The sequence below is a fragment of the Dicentrarchus labrax genome, unplaced genomic scaffold (assembly GCF_905237075.1).
Source record: "Dicentrarchus labrax unplaced genomic scaffold, dlabrax2021, whole genome shotgun sequence".
NCBI lineage: Eukaryota > Metazoa > Chordata > Actinopteri > Moronidae > Dicentrarchus > Dicentrarchus labrax.
In genome coordinates, this window is record NW_026136703.1 from 17,697,437 (window position 1) to 17,720,285 (window position 22,849).

General features: G+C 40.0%; 2 protein-coding genes across 4 annotated transcripts; both read right to left on the reverse strand.

Annotated features, from left to right (window-relative positions):
- Positions 1-43: 43 nt before the first annotated feature.
- LOC127360030 (rab GTPase-activating protein 1-like) lies at positions 44-5,254 on the reverse strand. The gene is made up of 8 exons (XM_051394297.1): positions 3,904-5,254; positions 3,175-3,255; positions 2,903-3,013; positions 2,293-2,397; positions 2,116-2,199; positions 1,944-2,015; positions 1,442-1,699; positions 44-485 (listed from the first exon to the last, which is right to left on the reverse strand). The coding sequence occupies exons 1-8, from the start codon at positions 4,012-4,014 to the stop codon at positions 252-254; spliced, it is 1,056 nt and encodes a 351-aa protein (XP_051250257.1). The 5' UTR covers positions 4,015-5,254; the 3' UTR covers positions 44-251.
- Positions 5,255-5,391: 137 nt separating this feature from the next.
- Positions 5,392-19,882, reverse strand: LOC127360057 (protein FAM163A-like). 3 transcript variants are annotated; one of them, XM_051394313.1, is made up of 7 exons: positions 19,806-19,882; positions 19,111-19,701; positions 18,311-18,363; positions 12,006-12,109; positions 9,976-9,999; positions 9,705-9,819; positions 5,392-8,479 (listed from the first exon to the last, which is right to left on the reverse strand). In XM_051394313.1, exons 6-7 carry the CDS (start codon positions 9,795-9,797, stop codon positions 8,102-8,104), a joined length of 471 nt encoding a protein of 156 aa, XP_051250273.1. In that variant the 5' UTR covers positions 9,798-9,819; positions 9,976-9,999; positions 12,006-12,109; positions 18,311-18,363; positions 19,111-19,701; positions 19,806-19,882; the 3' UTR covers positions 5,392-8,101. The 3 variants fall into 3 exon arrangements, with proteins under 3 accessions (XP_051250273.1, XP_051250282.1, XP_051250289.1); XM_051394322.1 differs by having other exon boundaries at positions 18,306-18,363; XM_051394329.1 differs by lacking the exon at positions 19,806-19,882 and having other exon boundaries at positions 19,111-19,729.
- Between the last annotated feature and the right edge of the window lie 2,967 nt (positions 19,883-22,849).

Genomic DNA, 22,849 nt, shown 5'->3' on the forward strand with positions numbered 1-22,849 from the left:
TGAGTAAGGTTTCCTTACGTCACACACACACACACAAAAAAGATTCTGATGTGATACTTGCTTTAATATAGAGTTGAGATTTACAAATAACTATATACAAAAACGTCACATGGCACAAAGATGTGGTTTACAACTATAAAAAAAACTATGCTCTCTAGAAATAGCAGCTACAGGGTTGAATACATACTGTACATATAACAATGTGAATTAATAAGAGGTTTCATCCTTCCGTTGTGTCACAGTTCAAGCTATCAGACATTTTCTCGATTGTCTCTGTGAGGCCACGACAGCTTCTTGGTGCTCCATGCAGAGAGGGGCCCACTGTGGAGGTTCCATCCCACTGTGCTAGCTCCATATCTGGGTATGCTAATGCTGTGAAGCCCCCCTCCACTGGGGGTCCGCAGGGAGGTGAAGGCCTTGCTGATCCAGCTGTTCTTTGCTTCCTGGAGATCGTTGGCCAGGATTCCTCTCTGGTGCTCCAGCTCCTGGATAACACAGGCATATGTGAGAAATTCAGCAGGGAAAATGTGAACTTTACTTTATAACTTCAGTCCATATTTGCACATTCATAATGTCAATGTTCCTTTATCCCTAAACTTTAAAGTTTTTAAAAGTTTAACAAAATGAAAAGTATTAAGAAAATCAATTTATTGTACTTATAAGTAGGTTATTATAGACTATTAGTATGCTTATTTTAAGTGTACTTAAGTCAATCCATTAAGCATATATCACATCAAAATCCACTGTAAATGTGCTTATATTTAGACTAATTAAAGCATACTTAATAATTTGCTAACTGAAGACTATTAAGTATTGTTTCTTAGTGTTTCATGGGAAGAAATAAAATGCAATATTCCCTATACATTCAATATATACAATATTCTCCCAATACAAGAATAATACATTTTAAAGCAGCAAAACACAATTTTAGTTTTCTAGCACTTAATTTTAGCACCAAAAGTAATAATGTGCTTCAAGCCAATCAGTCCTTGGATGCTGTTCTTTCACCACCAGCGTCTAGACTCCGGGGAATCCTGTCCTATTTCCTAACTTCTTATGGGCCTACAGTTAATGAGGATGCTTCACATCGATGGGCTCTAATAGCCAAAAACTTTCTCTGTTGCTAACCTCAATTAATATTCTTCTAAAGCTGATCTGTTCTTATTGAGTTAAAGTTGAGCAGGTAGTTGAAATAATATGTTTCTTTATTAGGGGCCAGGCATTGAATATATTCCCAGAATTGTACCCACAAGCACAGACCCTCTGCTCTGTGTGTGTGTTTGAAGTTTTATTTACATTCTCGTACGTGACAATGCATCCTTAGCTGCTGTGATTTGACCTGGATATTGCACGCTTGGATTACCAAAACGTGTTTGTGTACTGTATGCTCCAATATATATATGCAGTATATGTGTGAGGGGTTTAATGGGTCTGCTCTCACCTGGATCTCGCACTTGGCCTCCACCATCTGGAGTTTGGTCTGGGCCAACTCCTGTTCCAACTCCCTGATCTGGGCCTTGAGGGACTCCTTCTCCTGGTTGTCTCTCCACTGCTCTGCCTTTCTGGGACTTTCACTGCCCTCATTCTGGCCTGGTTCAGTCATCCCGTGGCCTTCTAATGCTGCTGTGTCCTGAGTCGTGGGTGATGGTTCATCTAATTCTACAACGTGCCGACAGCGTGCGCAAGCCTTCATTGCGCTCTGAAAAGGTGGAGAATATGAGATAGAATGAAGACGTTTCTGCCCCAAAAATATGACATCCAGCAATTAAAAACCACTGACACCTGCTGTTAAGAATGAACCCTAATGAGAAAGTGAGCAGCTGAGGGTTGTAAAATTATTTCCTATGACATGGTGTTCAAGTTGAAGCTTGACAGAGGTAGAAGGAGAGATAAAAGTAGAAAAGGATGACAGTAGAGCTCCAAAGGAAGAGCACTATTCTCACCTTGAGTGAATCCAACTCTTCTCTGTGGGCGGCCTGCTGCCTCTCCAGACGGTTTGTCAGCTGAGAGCAGATCTGAGTAGAAGGAAGAGCATCAACATCATTAAGCGTCAGTGCATTCTTTATTAATATATGTCCTTTATGGGGAATACAGTATTTCTCAAACTATCTGTACCTGTTTGTAGTCTGCAATGATACCCGACGACCTTCTGACATCCTGCTCAGCCTTCTCCAGCTCTCTTCGAAACACCTCCTTTAACTATAAGAAGAAAAGAAATCCTTCACTCATTCATACTGAACCTATAATGGCTGTCAGGTGTTAGAAAGTCTTCAGACATATTAAGAACCTTACCATTGCAGCTTCCTCTTCTTTCCCTCTCTTCTCCTCTTCTGTAGCCTGCAGTTGACGTCTGGTCTGTAGAAGGTCTTTATTGAGTTCATCCACTCTGTCCTCTGCCTAAAATCAACATCGAAAATTATTTGTATTCATTTCCATATGATTTTCCAGTCTAAAAATACGATCAGATTATCACGTGTACAACAAAATTAATAAATTACTGTATGTGATAACTAATAAATAGCCTTTTTTCAGGCTTTTGGGAAAGTTAGGAAACTTGAAATCATGAAAATGACAGAACCATTTATATTTTTGATCATCTCTGCACCAGGATATTTCAGGGTGTATATCATATTGTTTGTTTTAAACTTTTTAGATGACTGCATGCTTAGCACTTAGCACTGGCTGGTTGAAATTCAATACTAGCGGACATTTTAAGCTCATATGCATACTGTGGCTGCAGGCTGAGTTTCTATTTTAATGTAGAAGTTTTATTAAGGTTACAGTTTGACCGTCTCCTGACAGGCTCCTCTAGATTTGAGAGTTTCTGAGACCTTCCGCAGGTAAGTTTGCATTTTTAAATTAAACCCTTTCCCCCCTTTTTGTGAAGGGCAATGAAGTAGACCTTGTCCAGAGCGTTCCTCAGGGCAATTTTGCTGGTGATCAGTCTGTGGGCAAGGTTGTCATTCTCCTGCTCCAGACGGAGGCTGGCCTGCTGAAGCCGACGGTTCTCCTCCTGCAAAACACAGAAAAATCTATCAGGGTCTGCAGCACATGGCAGAAAAGAGGAAAATATAGCTTTTACAGATTTAATTTGTTGTCTCAAAAATGTCACAGAGTTGGTATAAAGTTGAGGTTGGCATTCAAAGACATTGACTTGTAGGAAAGATTTCTGACCAGGTATTTGTCCAAGGGGTCTTCTTCGTCATCCATTATTTGAAGCAGACTTTCCCTCAGTTTAGCTTTCTTGGTTGGGACCTAAGGGGAGAGAGTAGAGGCTAATAAAATACAATAATGTCATATTTTACTGAGCTGGAGAAAGCAATCTCGCCCAAACAGATCTGGTGCTGGATGCTGTATAAGCGTGACAAATCAAGAACAGGCCCCAAAAAGAGATCAAGATAGGGATAAGAATTAGATAAGATTGAGCTGAGCACATGGGCAAGGATCATTTTAAGACACAGAAGGGAATAATAGTGGAGGGGAGGATTCTTTTTAAAGCCTGAAATGACAATTTCCATATCACAAATATCTAAAATGAGCAGAATTCATTTCCTTCTATCTCAAAGCACATATTTGTCATGCAGAGGAATGTGTTTTGTGCTACAGTGTCTGTTATACTGTTATCGCTGCCAGTCAGTATAGGAAGTCTTGTACACAGAAGGCAGTAAGTTTCATTTTATTTCTGTTTTTTGGATCAGTCTAACTGACTTTAGAAAAGTCTTGTATCTGAAAGTTTTTAGGTGCAAAAGCGAAAATGAATAAATCCAGGATTGCTTTTCAGAAAACCTTTAGTAACTTTATAAATCATGGTTTTGGATCAAATGAATAGTTAGTTCGTCTTTGTGGTTTTGCTGCTGATATTATGTATGTGTCTGAATGCATCCATGCAACAGTGAGTCTTACTGTGAATTTAGGTCCGGTTTCAGCCACCAGACAGGCCAGGATCTCCTCTTCGCTCATCTGCTCCATAACGTGGGCATCATACGCCATCATGACAGACACCTCCTCCATCATCTTGCCCAGATATGCAGCCACAGGTGCAGCTTACACTCGCACGAACGCAAACAGTCACCACCTTTGCAGGTTAAAGGTTTCAAATCAGGAAAATCCTCAAAAGTCCACCAGCAGTGTTGGGACCCACTGTCTGTATTTCTTTGAGCGAATTAGAGATGTAAAGTCAGAGAGATATTGTTGTCAGTCCAGCACGTGAGTATGAACAGGAAATACCAGAACAAAGTCCAAGCTGTCGCGACGCAAAGACACTGCTTAATGGTCCAAAGGTGACTAACAAGAGAGAGATACTCCAGCAGGTAAAGTGTAGCAACACTAAAAACACATAATAAGTAGCAGTCAGAGCCACTTACACACAGTGTCAGGTGAAGGAGTTTGTGTCACAGGTAAATAGGCAGTAACAGGTTCAGCAGGGTTTATATTAGACCTGAGAATGTGTGTGAAACCTTAGACACACCCACTACAGTGCTCACCTTTCTTATCACCTCACCTGTCTTCTCTCTTTCACTTACTCTCTCTCTCTCTCTCTCTCTCTCTCTCTCTCTCACACACACACACACACACACACACACACACACACACACACACACACACACACACACACACACACACACACACACACACACACACACACACACACACACACACAACACCCGTTTATGGTCCCCACCTCTCAGGTCACCTGCTTGATTCTGATTTATTTGGTGATAATTAGCTCCCACAATCTTTTTAAATTATTGAAGATTTATTTTCATCCATTTTCCTCTGTTCCTTTTGTTCACACTCTTACCCTAGCTGTGTGAACCTGTTAGACTGCTGACTAAACAGTGATGATGTACCAGGAAGGAGTAAATGATGTGGTATTTGTGATATTTCACCCCGGGGGTGTTATTAGAACACAGGCCCGTCGGTCTATTATTGTCATGGGCTGAGCTGCCGTAAAGGAGAGCAAACGGGTCCAGCAGGTAAAGTGATAGAAGCATGAATGTAGAATAACAAAAGAGGATTCAGCACCTCCGCCCATGAATGACACAAACTTTTTTTCTCTCATATTCTCACTTTTTCTTCCACGTCATGGCTGCAGTTTCTCTTTTTTTATTATTTCTCCATTTCTCCTGAAACATCACATTTAATTTTTGTGTCTCCCTTTTCCTGATGACACATTGGTTTCCAAGTTTCCAAGTTTCACTTCCCTTTCTTTAAGTTTTGTTTTACTTTTGTCTTTGTTTTTCCTCAAGTGTCCCTCTGTGGTTTTTTTTCACACATACTGTATTTCTGTGCTTCTTTTCAAATTTTATTTTACCAGAAACTGGGATTTCAACACCCTGTGCATCTACTGTCTGAGTCATTTTAAGTGAAGACAGACCAAAAAAAGTCCAGTCCAGGCAGATATAAACATTTATTCCTCCTCAAAAAAGGAACATTTTGTGAAACTCTGTGGATTTTTGTAACTGTATCAGGTTATACCAAAACTCACTCTAGTTTCATACAGAAAAATCTGAAAAATACAATTTTCAACAGTCAGAACAAGAAAAAGGAACCTAAAAATAACAGGTTGGTTCTCATACGGCAGTGGTGCTCTTTGTGGTCATCACAGAACCGGTGAACACAAAAACTAAACCCCTTTCACCAAACTATGGGGACCACATTTTTTGAGTGAGTATATTGGCTATGTGGCAGTGAACACCAATGCTGAGTGGACATCTAAATTTGTTTAAAAAAGTCATTTTACAGATATAATTCAGCACACTTCTGACAACAAGGGAATGTGAGGTGCGGAAAGTTAGGAAATGTGATAATGAAGCTCACAGCTCAGTGGAAACAATGTGGTGTGAGAATATACTGAATAAATATCTTTTATATGTCTTTTAATTAATAATCTTTTATCTGTTGTAGTAAATATTATTTTATTTTTTAACATTTTTTATATTTTAGCTAAATTTTAAAGGACAATTTAAAGTTAATTTCCCGCTCTCAAATGTACATTTCCATTCTCTTCTCATTGTTTTCCTCTGTTGTATTATAACTGGCAGAAATACAGAGAAATATCAGGATGGAAGAATAATCGAAGAGTATGGAAAACTCACATTTGGTACAAACTCAGTAAAACACACTTAAACCCTGACATCCCTCACAAAAACTACAATACTCCTTAAAAATATATAGATTCAGGCATATACTGTGGAATACACTGCATCTTGTTACTGTACTGTATAGCAGATAATGGCTTATAAGATACAAAACTTAAGCTTCAAGATCAACAAAGTATGGTACATGATCCCAAGTATCTCGTTTCTGCCTACAACATCTCTAAAATCAGCAGATGCCTCTTTTATTTTCCCCCATCTCAATCTGTAAACATGAAAAAGTTAAATACATCAACTTATATGGAAGACACTGCAGAACCAACCATCCTTTTAGTAGTCTAGTCTCATTACAATTAACCAGAAGTGAAAATACAAGCAAACTAAGCAGACTAAAACTGGACTTTTTCAAATAATTGCCGCACCCAAAAAAAAAAAAAAGCTTTAAAACTTGTATTTCTCCTTCACATCTTTCCTCTGAACCAAAACAATTTAATAGAAAAACTGTTAGCCCTCATGTACAGTAATCTGGAGGGGAAAGGAAGAGGGGGGTTTTCTCAGCATGTGAAACTTTCAGTTAACACCAGCACAGGCAGAGAGCTGGGAAACAATGCAGGAGAGAATAACAGAAACTGGCGGTCGTTCTCAGATTCTGTATCAAGTAAACAGATTCATTCTTCAGACTGTAAAGACAAAGCTAACACACAATAATACTCCGGATGTCACCTCCCAGCTCTCATCTTATTTTTTGTTATGCAAAAATGTATGATTGTTGCTAAAAACAAACAAACTCATGTATGATGGATAAGGTGATTTAACTTTGTAAAACACCTCAGATAAATCCAGTGTTTGGGAAGTTTGTCAAAACTGCTAATAATTAATCAATAATTTGGACATCAGGGTAGCCAATCCTGTTGTTTTTTACTGGTTATATACATTTTTAAGTACATTGTTTAATCTAATTTAACTGATGTCCTGTAACTTTATAATTGAGTTTGTTATTTGTGAATAACAACAGGTGGAGCAGGAGCAGAACATTTGGTTTATTTTATGGATCTGTAATTGACAAATAATTTCCTAATGCTATCCTATTAAGTTTTCTAAAATATCTATGTAATTTGGTGCTAATTACAGGGATAATAGAGACTGTGTTCAATTACACTTCTAATTAATTAATAGCTAGCTTAACCTAGAGAGTCAGTGCTAGCATATTAGCTGAACATGCAAAAAATGACAACAGTCAAGCATACAATTTAATATACTGAATATGGATAATAAAATTACTAATAATTAAACATTAATAATAAATATCTATTTGGGTTTATGTTGTGTTATTTAGTTTTATTTAATATATGACTTAAACTATTTTCTTATGATTTAAATATCTGTATGTATTTGGGTTGTACACAGCAATTGTTTAAAATAAGGTTTCATGGGGGAAAAATATGCGTTTTTCTAATTTCATAAGCTTTTCATGATTAATTGGTAACTGATCATTAACATGGCTTATGGGAATTGCTTAAAATTTGCATCCTTAGCACCTACACAAGAAAATTGACTTGGCTGTCGTTCAGCGTGCCTTGGGACCCGTTTGTGTTCACACTACATGCGTGGTCACGTGTCCCTGACCACTTTCAAATGCGACTTGAATGACTGCACCATTTCCCTGCTTAATGCTGCTATCTGCAGCTCCCATTGGGCTTGGTCCAAGGATTTGTTGCCCACAGAGAAGCTCTGTCAGTGGGCTCAGTTTATGGGTCACTCCAATGGATGAATGAGCCTGTGGAAGAAGTGAGCGTGTGCAGTAATGTGTGGGTGTCTGTGTGTGTGTGTGTGTGTGTGTGTGTGTGTGTGTGTGTGTGTGTGTGTGTGTGTGTGTGTGTAACTGTGCTGTATCGTAATCCATCACCTGAATTTAGTCCCCAATAAAAGGGCATGTGCTAGACGTGTAAATGTCAGGTGTGTGCAAGTATGTCAGAATAGTTTTCTGTATGTGTGAGTGTGGGTCAGACCTGGGTGCTGTAGGGGCGTGGTGGGGGAGGAAACATGTCCGAGGGACCGTAGTAACTCAGAGGGGAGGAGCCCTGCGGGTTGGAGGACAGCGGGAGAGAGACAGATGGGTTCTCGTAGTAGGTGTGGAAGCCCAGCCGCTCTCCTCCGTTACGCATGTTGTCTGTGAGTCCAGAACGGAGGGAGTACGGGGAACAGGTGGGGCAGTGGTTGTGGTGAGAACCCGTGTCCAGTTGATCCAGAGAGACTGGGCTGATAGCCGCGCCATCCATGGCGAGGGCGTTGCAGGCATTGCAGGGAAAGTGAGAGAGGGGGTCCGCTCCCACCACGGAACCCATATCCACCTCAGAATCATTCTTCTTACAGCAGTAATACTGCAGAGGGTAGGAAGACACCAGGGGGGAGAGAGATTGAGAGAGGGGTGTTCAGGGTTTAGTACTTACTGTACTATAAAACATATTATATTGTGAACATCAAGGCTATTAAGGGAATATTTTGATACTGTGGGAATGAATTTAATTGCTTTCTTGCCAAGAATTATTTGAGAGGATTAATACCGCTCTCTTGTCTGTGTGCTAAAAACAGAGCTAGAGTGAGCAGGTAATTAGCATAGCTTAGCATACAGACTGGAAGCAGGGGCAAACTGCTAGCCTGGCTCGTTCCAAAGTTTAAAAAAAATACCTAAAAACAGCTCCAAAGCTCACTAATTAACATTTTTATTTAGTTTTTATTAATTCATACACAAACAGTAATGTATAAAACATTAATATGTTATTTGCTGTAACCAGCTGTTCTTCAAGAGATAGTTACACAGCCAAACTCCATCTAAAACCATTAATGGTCATTTTTACATTTCTGTTTGTGTAACATTTAAACAAACAAGATAAAACATTTTTATATAGAGGAGCTAGTAGGCAGATGTTTTAATCACTGCTTCCAGTCTTAAGGCCATTGCACAACAAGTCCGTATTTTTTGTCCAAAATGTTGGAATCTTGTAGTCACAGTGCTTAATGCAGGATGCGGGCAGAGAGTGGCGACAGCCTGCAGAGGAACCTCCAGTTTCGAGGAGCAAGGGAGGAAATGAGAGAGAGAGACAGATTGACAGCAGTGAGCAGTAGCTACTTTATCAGCAAGTGAAATGTTCCTTGTTCTTTCGCAACTTGGACCCAATTCCTTTTTCAACTCTCAAGTGAGAGGACCACAAAATCATCTTCACTGCGCGATGAGTCTGTGTCGTATTGTGAGTAAAGAAATTAATCGGATGACGGATTAAAAAAACACATACAAACAAATTCAGACTTCAGATTCAGCTAAGTTAATCACCTCTTGGCTCTAGTAGTACTTTTTTGTATGTATAAATGCTTAAAAGGAACGAGCTGGTAGCAAAAGTGTATTTATAGTGTATATGATGCACACAAATACAGCTATATATAATCTATTATACAATATATAATATAGCTTCTCAACTACAACACATTTAACATGATATTCCCATATCACTGAGCTCATTTAGATAAAGCTCTATATTGAAATAGTTAAGGATTTTTTCTTTTTAAGGACTGAAACACATACACATCATCATACACACTCAGTGGTACCTGGAGTCTACAGTAACAGAGCACTGCTACAATGCACAGCAGTATCACTCCGGCGAGAATTCCTCCGGATATAACAATAGTTCCCGCTGACATTCGACCAGCTCTCCATCAAACCCTTCAGTGGGAGACAGACAGAGATAAAAGCAAGGGAGAGAGATTTCGGTTTAATGACAGAGAAGAGGAGGGAGGAAAACAGGAGAATTAGGCATCTGGATTTCAGTAGTGCCAGAGATTAAACAAAGATTTAGTGCAAAATATTCAGCATACTTACGTCCAACAAAGGTTTCTATAATGCCTGCAAAGACAACCAATGTAGGCTGAATTAGTATATTCATGTAACATCATGATGTAACCTCAACTGATGAAATATGTTGTAACTTATCATGCAGCTGTTATCAGACAGCTGGGGTAGTTTCAGGCCTCACAGATTAAAAAAACAACAACTCTGAAACTGTTTTAGTGCTCATTTACATAGATTCAAACTCTAAAGGAGGGATGAACGACATTCACCAATAACTTGGTGTTTTGATGATGGTGATGATTTATTTACGGATTACCTCCAAGAAAAGAAATCCAAGGGACAAAGTGAAAAAACGTATTTACAACATGGTCCCAATACATTAAAAGACATACAACATAAAACTAAATAATAAAATCCCTGAAATCTGAAATTACATCACCACAGATGAAATGGAGGAGGGAGCTCTTTAACACATTGTTCCAAAATGTCCTAAAGGTGTTCATATTATTTTCATTCTCATCTAACCTCTGAGCTCTCCTGTATGTCCCATATTTAAACACATTTGCACTTTCTTTCTAAGAGTGAGATGAGATTTACACCCCTCTTTCGTTCATTGTTGAGACATTATTTCAGAGAAAAAGAGTCAGAAAACTCATCCACATCAGCGTCTGAGTTTTAATTCTGAGTCTGAGATATCAGGAAGTTCTGACAGCTATCATAACTTCCACTTGGTAAAAATAAGTATCAATAAACTGCTGACAAATGGCTGGAAATCATCCATAGCTGGGACTTAAACCTACTACAAGGAGTTTTAAACTGTTTATGTAACCGTCTCAATTTAATACTGATACCTCTATATGACCTATATAAGCACATAAGATCTTCAGTGAGATCATTGGCTATTTCTATTTAGTTATTCTTAATTCCTGCCAACGGGTGGGTCAGGGGGCGCCAGAATCAACAAAAAAATGAAAGCTCCTCGTTGCTGCTTTAAATGAATTAAACCCAGTAATAACACTTATTATTACAAGTTCATAACACAACAAAAAAAGGGAATTAACGCCATTAGATCATGTGACTACAAAGATAGCAGTGAGGGTAACCATGCTGGAATAACGCAGAAAATACTTAATTACGGAGCCTGAGCCAAGAGGCAACTATCATAAAGAGTGGAGGGAGGGGGAAACGGCTAGCCTAGTGCAAAACTATGCCTCAAAAACTCACTAATCATCTTGTCTTGTTTAACCCGATCACAAACGTTCAAATGAGTTGCTGTTTCGGACATTTCTTGCTGAACAACAGTCAGGCACAGCAGTTGCCAAGCAACCAGGGACATTCATTGAAGCAGTTACTCTCTTTTTTTACTTTTCGGTTTGTTTAAATGAGATATATTGTGTTAATTATCAAGTTTTAGAGATGATGGTATGTGTATTTTTGAGCAGAGCCAGGCTAGCTGTGTCCCTGTGCTTCCAGTCTTTATTCTAAGTTAAGCTAATCACCTCCCAGCTATTAAGTGTGCCAATTTTTTCCCCTTGTGATCCACCAGAGGGCGCTCCACTATCAGCTTGAACTATGGCATGCCCTATTGACTTACCAGTAAACTAAGCTAGAAATGTTATGTTGTTTACGACAAAAATGGAAGACATTAGCGAGCAAACCATGGAGCAAAGCTGTCCTGATGAGTGTGCTTCTGTAGACTTTATATAAAGCAGCTGCCTAACAGCCACAAATGCGCCAATTCACTTGCTAACACATAATTTTTTCCCAATAAATTTAAAAGAATTGCAATAAATAAATTTGTCCAAACTTGATTTTTTTTTTTTTTTAAATTGCCAACCCTACCCAGCTCCGTACCAAACACGCAGACATGAGAGTGGCATCAGTCTTCTCATCTAACTCACAGAAAGACAACCAATGAACCTATTTCCCGAAACATTGACCTGTTGTCACCCACCTGTATATTCCTGTGCCTAACAATTTTTTCAGGTGTTACCAGGGGAAAAACAATTTCACCCCTTGACAAAAATAACTGTGCTCTGATAGAGAAGATGGACACTTACATTAGAAGACAGCGGGAGATGCAGAGATGGAGGAGTGTGAGAAGGTAGCAAACCATGACAGGCCTGTGGAGTGTTACTCTCAAAGCCTCCTCTCACTGAAACCCCTGCAGGAAAACAAAGAGCTTCAACAGAAATATATGGCTGCAGCTAATTATTATTTCATTATGGATTAATTAGTTTTTTTTTGATTAATCAAGTAATAGTTTAGCCTATAAAATGTTGAAAATAATGACTGGCATATGTTACAAGTTAACAGAGACTTAAGTGATTACAAACTTAATAACAGCTAAATTAATTTGATCAGCATGCCAAAAACCCATAACTATTGAATTTACAATGATACAAGACAAAGAAAAGCAACAAATCCTCACATGTGAGATGTTGGAATGGGCTTGTGCAATGGGATTTTCCCACAATAAATCACCTTCGACAATAAACTAATTATCAAAACTCAGATTAATCAACTAGTTGTTTCAGCACTAGAGCATAAATCACACCCACTGTGTCATATGGAATCTGGTCTAACAATAAGATCCACAAATAGAGGCATAAATTGTACATAATTAGACTCACAGCAGGGATGTTAAAAAAACCACCATTGCAAAATGTGAGTGAATTCCAACAGGACCACTTTGGATGGGAAAACAGACACTCGGGATGTAGATGGATTAGCATGCTGAATGCAGCTACACCTACTGTGTGCACTTGCCATATGGCCGGTATGTTGTATGCATACGTGCAGTACAGTTTCAGCATACTAAGTCTCATTCATACGTGCATCTCCTTGTCACTGTGACTGATTCAACAGCACCTCACAGAGCTGCATGGATAATTATCATCATGTGATCTCCTGGATACTGCTATGAAACAGTAAAGATGTATTTACTACACCATTCAAAAACACACTTAGTGCCTTGATGAGAACTGGTGACAACATTTAAGACACACAGATAACTGACAGACAGGGTAAGGTCAAGATAATATATAGATACATGCATAAACACTCACTGCCAAATTACAGTCAAGTGTTCTACATTCCTCCAGCGTTCGATCTGCATTGCAGGTAAATAAATCTTAAATAGCTCTGATTGGACACACACAAGAGCAAAAAGGGTGTAAATGAAAAGAAATCAAGAGTCTGCACACATAATTATCTCCACTGCACACAGCAAATGTACCGCCTGGCCTCAAATAGACCGTATAAACACATCTACCTGACAAAAAGCAATAAATTTACTGTGTGCAAGAGAAACAGAATATGTGTGCGGATGCCTTGATTTCTTTCTACTGGCAGTCACATTAAAATACCAAACACACAATCCAAATATTAATGCACCAAGAGGGAATGACCTTTTATATCAGTGCATAAAATGCAGGATTTTGACATTAATTTAGACTAATTTATATGGTTGAGTTTTAATTTTAAACACTGCCATTATAGTAATTACAACCACCAGGCGACTTTGTTTATCTACTGTTCAAGTTGATTAACTAAAACATCCAGGCATTTCTCAGTGGAAGAACAACATTTAATTATCCCAATTAAATTGATGAAAAAATGTCAAGCTTATTTCTCATTACTGGTGTATTAATATAATTTTCTAAAAGCTATGAGACTCCCAAGGCTGTAATTTGCAGGGAATTTTAGTCTTATTGCCTAATGAAATGGTTTAAACATTCTGGCACTTGTAGTATTGTCATGACTGTCAAATGTGAGCCAGAGGGTTAAAAAAACAAAGTTAGTTCAGGGTTGGGTGGTTTGGTCTGCTGCCTGTCGTGGAGACACATGTTACCCCTTCTTGCCTAGAGTCAAATCCAGACAGAGGTTTTCTTTCCTGTGTGTCTTGTTTGCTTTTTAACTCTCAGAATGGAAACAATAATGCAAGAAAATTGTAATAAGACGGGATCATCAACCTTAAAATTTAACGCTGAATGCACATGAATTTCAGACACAATCACAGAGAGAAATTTATGTGTGTGTGTGTGTGTGTGTGTGTGTGCGTGTGCGTGTGTGTGGAAATGAGCATGTGAGCCTCCCTCCCAGACAGCTCGCTCGGTGCAGTATCTTCCATTGCGTCATCGTACTAAATTATATACACCACGGGCCACGATAATGTCGTTAAAAGCGATGTGAAGTCTCTCTTGCTCCCTGTTTCTCCATCTCCTCCAGCTCACTATCTTATGTCTTTTCAGTCCTCCTTTTGCCTCTCATTCACTATTTTAGCCACAGCATCCCCCTCCTCTGCTCTATTGTTTAAATTCCCCTGGCTTTCATGGCATGACAAGACTCGTGCTACACTGATGACGCTACTATAGCACATTAATGCAGAAATTATGGCCTTCTCTGATGCATATCAACACAGACAAAGCAATGGACTCTTTCAGGAACCAAAAATAAGTGATTTTGACTAACATGAAACCAAATTATGCTAGAAAGGGAGCATTGAGGTAAAGCCTCAGACTGGAGATTTTCCAACAGACTGGAGAGACAAAGACGCCAAGTGACAGAGGTTGGGAGACTCAACTCTAATGCTGTCAGAGTATCTTAACCAATGCAGTTCATATATGACTCTCACTGGGTTCAGAGCTGTCTGATTCAACTGAGATACACACGCAAAACACAAATCCAAGCAAACACACAAACCGTGGATCACAAAACAACCCTGTGCCCTGAAAGGAGTTAGAGGATCTGTTAGAAATCCTGTCAGTTGCTGACTTGGACAAGTTACAGGGATGAGGCGGGATGAAACAGTCTCAGAAGAGGCAACAGGCATCTGATGTCCACAACCACAAAACCTCCTTTAAGAAATTAAGTGTACCACTCCCAGGTGACCAGTACACTCCGGTTAGATGGTCTGTGTCTGTCAAATGAGCTTCAGTGGCAGTAAGTAGAAGATCCAGTTCTTTACTGTACAAGAAGAAATGCTTATCCCTGAGATTTGTTGGGATTTTAACTGAGGCACAAAAGCATTGCTTTGCAGTGGGTTGTTATTGTGTGTGTGTGTGTGTGTATTTGCAAGAGAGCGAGTGAAAGAGAGGCTCAGTGAGAGGAGTTAGCTGGTGTTCAATGTTCCAGAGGTAAAAAAAAAACATTTTTCTGATGGACAAATGGGTTTCCATTCACCTGTTTTAATGCACATTTTCAATTGGCTTCCCAAATGAAAACGTTGGTGTATCAATAAAGGCAAATGTTACCAAGTGCCATGGAAACATCAGATTTGTGTGGAGCGATGAGGAGACTATTATATTCCTCAGGTTAATACGTAGAACAAACATAAATGCCATATTTCCATCACATTTTTTAGGTTTTGTGCTTAACTTGTAATATTCACACAGCGGTAGTGGATGGAAATGTAGAATAGCATTTTCTTCTGCCAACTGTCAGTAAATTCTGTTCAAATTTGCGCTACATTTGGCAGGAAACCTGGAAAATGTGAAAAGAGCAAGAAATGCCCCCCCAAATCAAATCTGTGTTAGGTTTGGATGCATCCAACAACAGCTCTGAATCCCTTATCTGACCAGCTTCTTTCTCCATAGCCATGCTTGTTGAAGCACGAATGGGTATTATAGTGGAGCTGAAATGTTTAGCCGATAAATTTGATGCTTTTCTTCATCATATACGATAGCAAATTGGATACATTTAAGTTTTGTACTGTTAGATAAAACAAGCATGGGCTCTTAATCGAGAGCAACAGATCAATAATGAGTTGCAGCCATTTATCATAGTATTTAGAGATATTCGCCACGCCAAACTGGAAACAAATAAATGAAACTCATACACCCACGGCATTATCAGGGTGACACCTGTGTTTCTATACTGAGGAACATCTAGGACATATTTGAACAAATAGAGTCATCGCAACTCATTTAACACTTAAGTTTTTGTTTCACGTGATACAGTTTTGTAATATCTAGTATAATGATGATGATGTTGATTCTAACCATATCACTTAAACACAGGATACAGGCTAAGAAATAGGGTCTTTTTCTTGTCCCCTTTCACACTCAAAAACAGTTGATTGGTGAGATGATTATACCTCTGCTTAAGCTACCACAACATCATCTATTATCAACCTTCATAGCGTTAGAAATGTTGAGAGAGGTGGAGAGGTTTCACCCTCCACTCACAGAACTATATTTAGCAGTTTTGTCATCTCTTGACACAGTGAAAAGCAGGAGATGAGAGGCAGCTGAGAGAGGTGTCATATTTTAATTCGTTTTCTCTGTGGGAAATGAAACGATCCATGCCGTCAGCTAAATGCCAACGCGCGGAATCACACAAGTGCAAACACACGTTCATCTCTCTCACTCACTCACACATTCTCACACACACACACACACACACACACACACACACACACACACACACACACACACACACACACACACACACACACACACACACACACACACACACACTTACACAACCACCCCCAAACATATCCCTAATCGAAAGTTCGAGAGGTAAAAACGCTGCTTCTATCAGAAGTTTCATGTGGGATGATGTGGTGATGATTTGTGGTTTTAAATTAAGAGCTTTCTCTCCCGTGTGAGGCCTGAGCAAACCACGAAACTTAGAGAAGCTTTGAAAGGAAAATCTAAGTAACAAACCAAACTTTAAGATTAAGGAATAGTTTAACACTTTCAGAAGTATGCTTATTTGCTTATTTGAGTTAGATGGGAAGATGAAGCTGGTGCCAGCAGTCGGTTAGCTTAGCTTAGCATAAAGACTGGAAACAAGGGGAAAGAGATAGCCGTGCTCTGTCCAAAAGGTAACAAAATCTGCCTCCTACCACCACTAAAGCTCACCATTCAACACGTTATACCTCGTTCTTTTGGTCCGTACAATAAGTGAAGTGTAAAAACAACACTGTGGTTTCATGTTGGGTTAGATGCTTGAGTATTTCCTGTCCGGGAGCAGTGACCTCCTGGACTCTTGCAGTCAGCTGAGACTGCAGGAAGATGGATCACCGAGCACAGCCAAGAAATAGTCTGACACATAAACCCCAGATTTTCTTTGGACAGAGGCAACTAGCTGTATCTAGTCTTTATGCTAAGCTCACTCTCCTCACATCAGCTAAAAAAGGTCCAAAAATAGTGGAAAAATACTCATGAGAAAGTGATGTGTTACAATCCTTTGTTTTGTATGACCAACAGTTTAAAACCCATTATCAATTATACCAAAAAATCGGAAAATAGACTATTCATTGCAGCCTGTTTGTACTCCAACTATATTCTATTTTATTCTATATATTCTTTAGAAATAGACAAGTTAGTATAATGTTACATGAATTTAAACAAATCTTCAACAGCTGAAAGTCATCCAGGTTTCATTTTAAGCTTTCATTTAAGAAGATATTAGATAGAGAGAGAGTGAATGAGTTTGAATTCATTTCAAAGGGAGGACACAGAGAAGCTGAGGGAGGATTTTACAGCAGGAGACAGATGGGAAACGGAGACTTTACACAGAGAGTGAGGGAGAGAGAGATGGAGTGAGAGGGTGGCAGCACCTGAGTGGCTCCTTGATATATCCATTCTTAAATAATGATATGAATATTTCGTTGCAGTGGCCCCTAACTTTGCGCTGGAAAAATCACAGCGAGTCCCTGCAATTTTAAAGCCCTGGGGCTTTAATTATTCAAGTATCGTTCCTTTAACAATATTTTTCCATCACAGGGCAATTTGGCCAGGTAGTAAAATCGGGACTTTTCTGCCTCGTCCGCCTCTGAAAGCACTCATCTCAGCGTGTGAGGAGAGGAAACACATCCACATCTAGGACAGAGACACCCACTGCTGGAGCAGGAGGGAACAAAGACAGCAGAGAGTGGTGGAAAAGAGGCAGAGGAAAAAGTGCATGATTTCATTTTCAAATAGTCTAAACGGAACTCAGTCATCCGTTTTTTCCATATGACTGACAACGCGTACACTCTTTTCTGGTCTCCTTTTGTGTTTGGAGGGGTTACAGAGTGTCATAATCACCTCGGTGTTATTTATTTTGGATCATTTATGCTCGGATATGTAAGAAACTGGTTGTGTGGACTGAACAGGGTTAAATTCTGTGCAGATATATAAAAAAAGGGAAACCACTGAGAGCCAAATGAGCTGTAGAGAGATCCCAGTTGAAGATATCAGAGCTGAAACACATGTGAACACTTTCAGTTCGCCCAGAGCAAAATCCCTGAGGTGCAGAGCCAAGATCAGAGACACCACACGAAACACCCCTTCCCTTTTTGACCTGCACGAGTCTGGCTGTGGGTGTGTAGAGAGAGATAATGCGAATAAGCATGCTCAAACACACACCTTACCTGCAGAAGTCACCATCTGGGGGATAGCATCTTCGACTGTGCTGCAAAGCCCCCTGGGAAAGCAAAAACAAAAAAGAAAAAGAAAAGACATGACATCAGTTGTAACCGTGATGCAAAAGAGACGCCTCGGGCCCCAGCAGTGATGTGGTCAGCACTGCAGCTACAGTAAATGTGCCTGTTCGTCGGACGGATTTGTCTTCATTCACATCACAAATTCAATCATTCATCACATCATTTATCCACCGCCTCACTCTCACATTCAGTTTCAGTCAGTGCTCATAGGTTAATTATGGTTTTAGTGCAGTATGTGTTTTGTAGCCTGAATTAAATTAATTCCACAAAACACAAAATTTAAATCTATATACATGTGGCCATTATAATGCATGATAGTAGTAGTAGTATATGATAAAGTACAGATTTTATGGTTCATTAATGTCCACAAACTCTCTTTCAGTACAATGCACACAGCCTTTATAGGTATACTGAATTCCTATAAGCAGGAATAAGACGGAAAATAAACCCATCTTAAATCGATTTACTCATCTACTGTCCAGATTCAGGATGTGGGCTACATCAATGCAAGTAATGTCAAACTAGAGTATGTACGACCCCTTAAGCAGGATAAAACATTAATTCATACTTTTCTTGATATGCACATAGCTAATGTTTGAACTGATGTAGTAGCTGGAGGTCACTGATTACATCACTGATGAGCCTAATTTTTACTCAATTAAGCGGATAAATTGATACGCGGAGCCGTTAAGTGGCGCACGGATGATTGTATAGCCAACACGCCTTACCTTTCAGATCGGATGAGATCTCAGCAACCTGTTTGAGAGACTGTTTCTTTTTCTTTTTCTGTGTAGAACTGCGGTCCAGTCTCGATCGCGGCTCCACACACAATAAAGTCCAGTGATTTCCTTCTCCAGCGCCGGTCATTAAAGACGCCCGGAGCCCCCCTGCGCTCTCTCTACAACCGGAACCATCACGTCATTATCCGCCGTCGGTTATCCCCTCTTTCCCCCCGGTTCACTCACAGCCAGGTGCAAGCGAGGGCCTGTGGGAAATCTCATGGCATCCTCCCCGTCATGTGCGAAGCGCTGGAGACGAGGCGGTAGTCCGGCTGCTGAGTGTCATCGCTCGGCATGGCCGCGTCCTCAGCGCGGCGACTCCCGGGGGGCGGTTTGGCACCCGCTGCCCGCCGGTCCCGGTGGGGCGGGGTGGGTAGAGCAACAGAGGGGGGGAGGAGGAGGAGGAAGGAGGAAGGAGAGGTGCGACAGTGTCAGCTGTAAACCGTGTGATATCACTTTACCTGGAGGATGGGAAGGGGTGGTAGTTGGTGGTGTTAGTGGATAAGGGGGTCGTCACCATCCGGACATGAAAGCGTAAAACTGTTGGAATAATACACACAGTGGTTGAGATTCATGCTGGATATTCTGAAGGAATCTAGAGCCTTGATGTCTCTGTAAAAGTAAAAAGATTTTTTTTTCCTCACCTTGCAACTTGCAATGAGCCACCAAGTTTCATAAGAGCTCTAATAACCCTTTTTTGAAAGCACAAGGCTAAATCACGCATTTCTGAGATATCTTGACAGAAAACCTCCTTGGTGAAGGTAAAAACAACACTCAAGTGAAAGTAGTAGCTGGGAAATAGAGATGGTAAAGTGCCTAGAAATAGAAAAACCCAAAGCAAAGTGCACAAGCAAAGTGAGAGCCAGTATATATTTTTAAATGTTGTATTCAGGGAAGTTTTTACTGAGAACTAGATTCTCACATCTACAGATTCACACCTGAAGCTGCCCAGTACAACAAACAGCAGCATCAGTAAGGGTAATGACAGAGGGCTGTTCTCTTGCTTTTCCTCCAATTTGCTGAGCATACATTAAAACCAAGTATACACAGGCTTCACAAAACAGCAGCAGCATCATGTACCGAAGTACAACCAATGATATGAAATACTCTTTAGCCAAGAGTTGGTAAAAAAAAATAGCTGTTTACTGGTGCTTTATAGGTCTGTTTTCAACCATGTTTAAAAGAAACTTTTGGGTTGCCAGGTTCTCCATCACTGATGTTTATCCCCCCGCAGCAGGACACTTTGTCTTTTTACTGAGGGTCTTAAGTTAATCAGTAAGACTGTGGACCTTTGACCTTCTGGAAAAGAACTGCAGGACATTTACATTACCATTGACACCTGAAGATTTGATAACTACTTACTGTAAAAGCCATTCATCAATTAGTCACTTCAAAATTGTAGATGACTTACTAACTTTTCTGAAAAGTTGTGACCTGTTAATAATGACTTTATTTACATATACAGTTCATTAAGACGTATACCTGCACAACTTGAGAAACTCATGCGCATTTATTAATGATTTATTCACGCTGATTTATGACCACCTGGAAACCAAAAATCTGGTCTTTTTAATGGTTAAACTGAAAACTGGTTAACTTAACTACATTCAACAAATGATTTATTATCCATTCATAAAGCTATATTATGCATGATTTTGCTATAAATGGGAGAATAAACAATGTTAGAATGAGCACAACACTGAAAAGCTGTTTCAGGCTTCTTTCCTGCTGTTAAGACAGGAAACTGAAATCTCAGGTGAGAGTTACCACATACCTGTTTGTGTCTCTCAAACATTATGGGTCACTGACTTCAAGAAAAAAGGTCTAGACGGTAAAGTCTTTAAAGGAAAACAGTTTGGATGAGTGCACGCTGCTGTCCATGGTGCTGAAGTTCACAATGAGAAAAGGGCAAACATAAGGGCACCCATCTCTTTACCTCAGAATCATGTAACTGAAGGATTATTTCATGAATCTGTTACACTATCTTCATCTTTCTAATTCCCCGGAGCAGCTGGAGTCAACCATCTCAAACCACTTCTGCAAACAGGATCCATCTTGACCATAATACCTACATAATGAGGAGCTTTAGCCTGGCTACATTTGTTTAAGTATAATCTTGATCCTGAAAAGTGGCTCATCTCTTTAGCATTTCTCTGCCTCGGTGCGTCTCTGGTTATGTTAAGCTAGCTTTGTAGCAGGGGGCTGATGAAGGCAGGCCAGTGGGGAGCTCTAAGATTACTGCTCAAATTGAATAAAGGAGTCGACACATTACAGCGGCTTAGATGATACACCCCACTGCACTGGTTAATTTAAAACCAGCACAACGTTACACACGGTGCACACAAACACGCACGGCACACAAAACAACATGCGTAAACCTGGCCAGCCCCTCTCTTTAACGCCATCTTTTCCACCATTTACCTTCCCTCTCATTTTCTCTGCTGCACGCAAACACACACGCACATGCACACACAGACAAAACGACTCACAACCACTCAGCATGGCCCCTGCCTCATGACTTGAGTTCATTATTGCCTTGGCAGGGTTCCTCAGATGAAATTAGAATGACAACAGGAATGACACAGAGTGTAGCAGTGGAAAGTTTACACAGGGTGAAGTCGAGAGCGTGTGTGCGCACTGAACAAATCTAATCCTCTCTGATTCATGGGCAAGCTTGTCTGCATGCATTTGTGATACACTTCCTCTTTGCATATGTACTCAGTGTAAGAGATGGGGACAGAGAGCGAATGAGAAAGAACGGCTTCTGACAGTAGAATACAGCATGAGCCCAACTCTCTGGGACAAAGTCACAAAGCCTTTCTTAGCAGGACCACCAGTTAGTGTTGACAGCAAAGGCTGAGTTCATTTACTGGAAATACTACTTGTGACACAGTTACATACCCCAAAGGCTGAATTATGACTTCCTGATCCAAAGAAGTGGTGAGACACAGCTGCTCTCTGTTGCACAGGCAGACAATGGGGAAAGGCGTATTCTCATTTTCCTCAAAAGTACAGATAGTAACAGCAGAGGATGTTCTTCTGTGCATTGTTTTTCCTGGTTTTTTAGTTTACTTAAAAACTTTCAGTTTGAAATGTACAGATGTTCATGTTTCCCAGAGGATGAGTTATAATCAGCCCCTCAAGGCGTTTTTTTGGGGGTTGTTGCAGCCTAAAATGCCTGATTTCACAACAGCTTTTTTTAAACAATTGTGAGGGATGTTGCAATGTTTTTAGACATTTTTTAAAATGACGTTGTGCGATTGTTGCTTAAAGATCCTTACAGATGAGACTCACCCTTCAAACCCCCTCTTCACCATCCTCCCATCAGGGAGAAGGCTGACGGCTATTAAGACAAAAATCTCCCGCTTTCTCAACAGCACATACTGCAGAGCCATTAAATATCTAAACAGCTCTCCATCACTGAATCAGTACCTCAGGAAAAAAGGTTCTCCTAACGAGCATGTATAAATTGTATATCTTTTACATTGTTTTTATAATACTTTTCTATATAGGTTTATGCTACCCATACTAGTTTTATTGATCTATTTATTGTAAAGTTTGTGGTTGCGCTCTGCATCCCTATGCACCATGTCACTTTAACTTGACATCTGTCACTCTAGCCTCTTGGACTGTCATCCAGGTATGTTGTGAACAGTATGCTTTTTTTATCTGCCTGCATCAAGTGTGA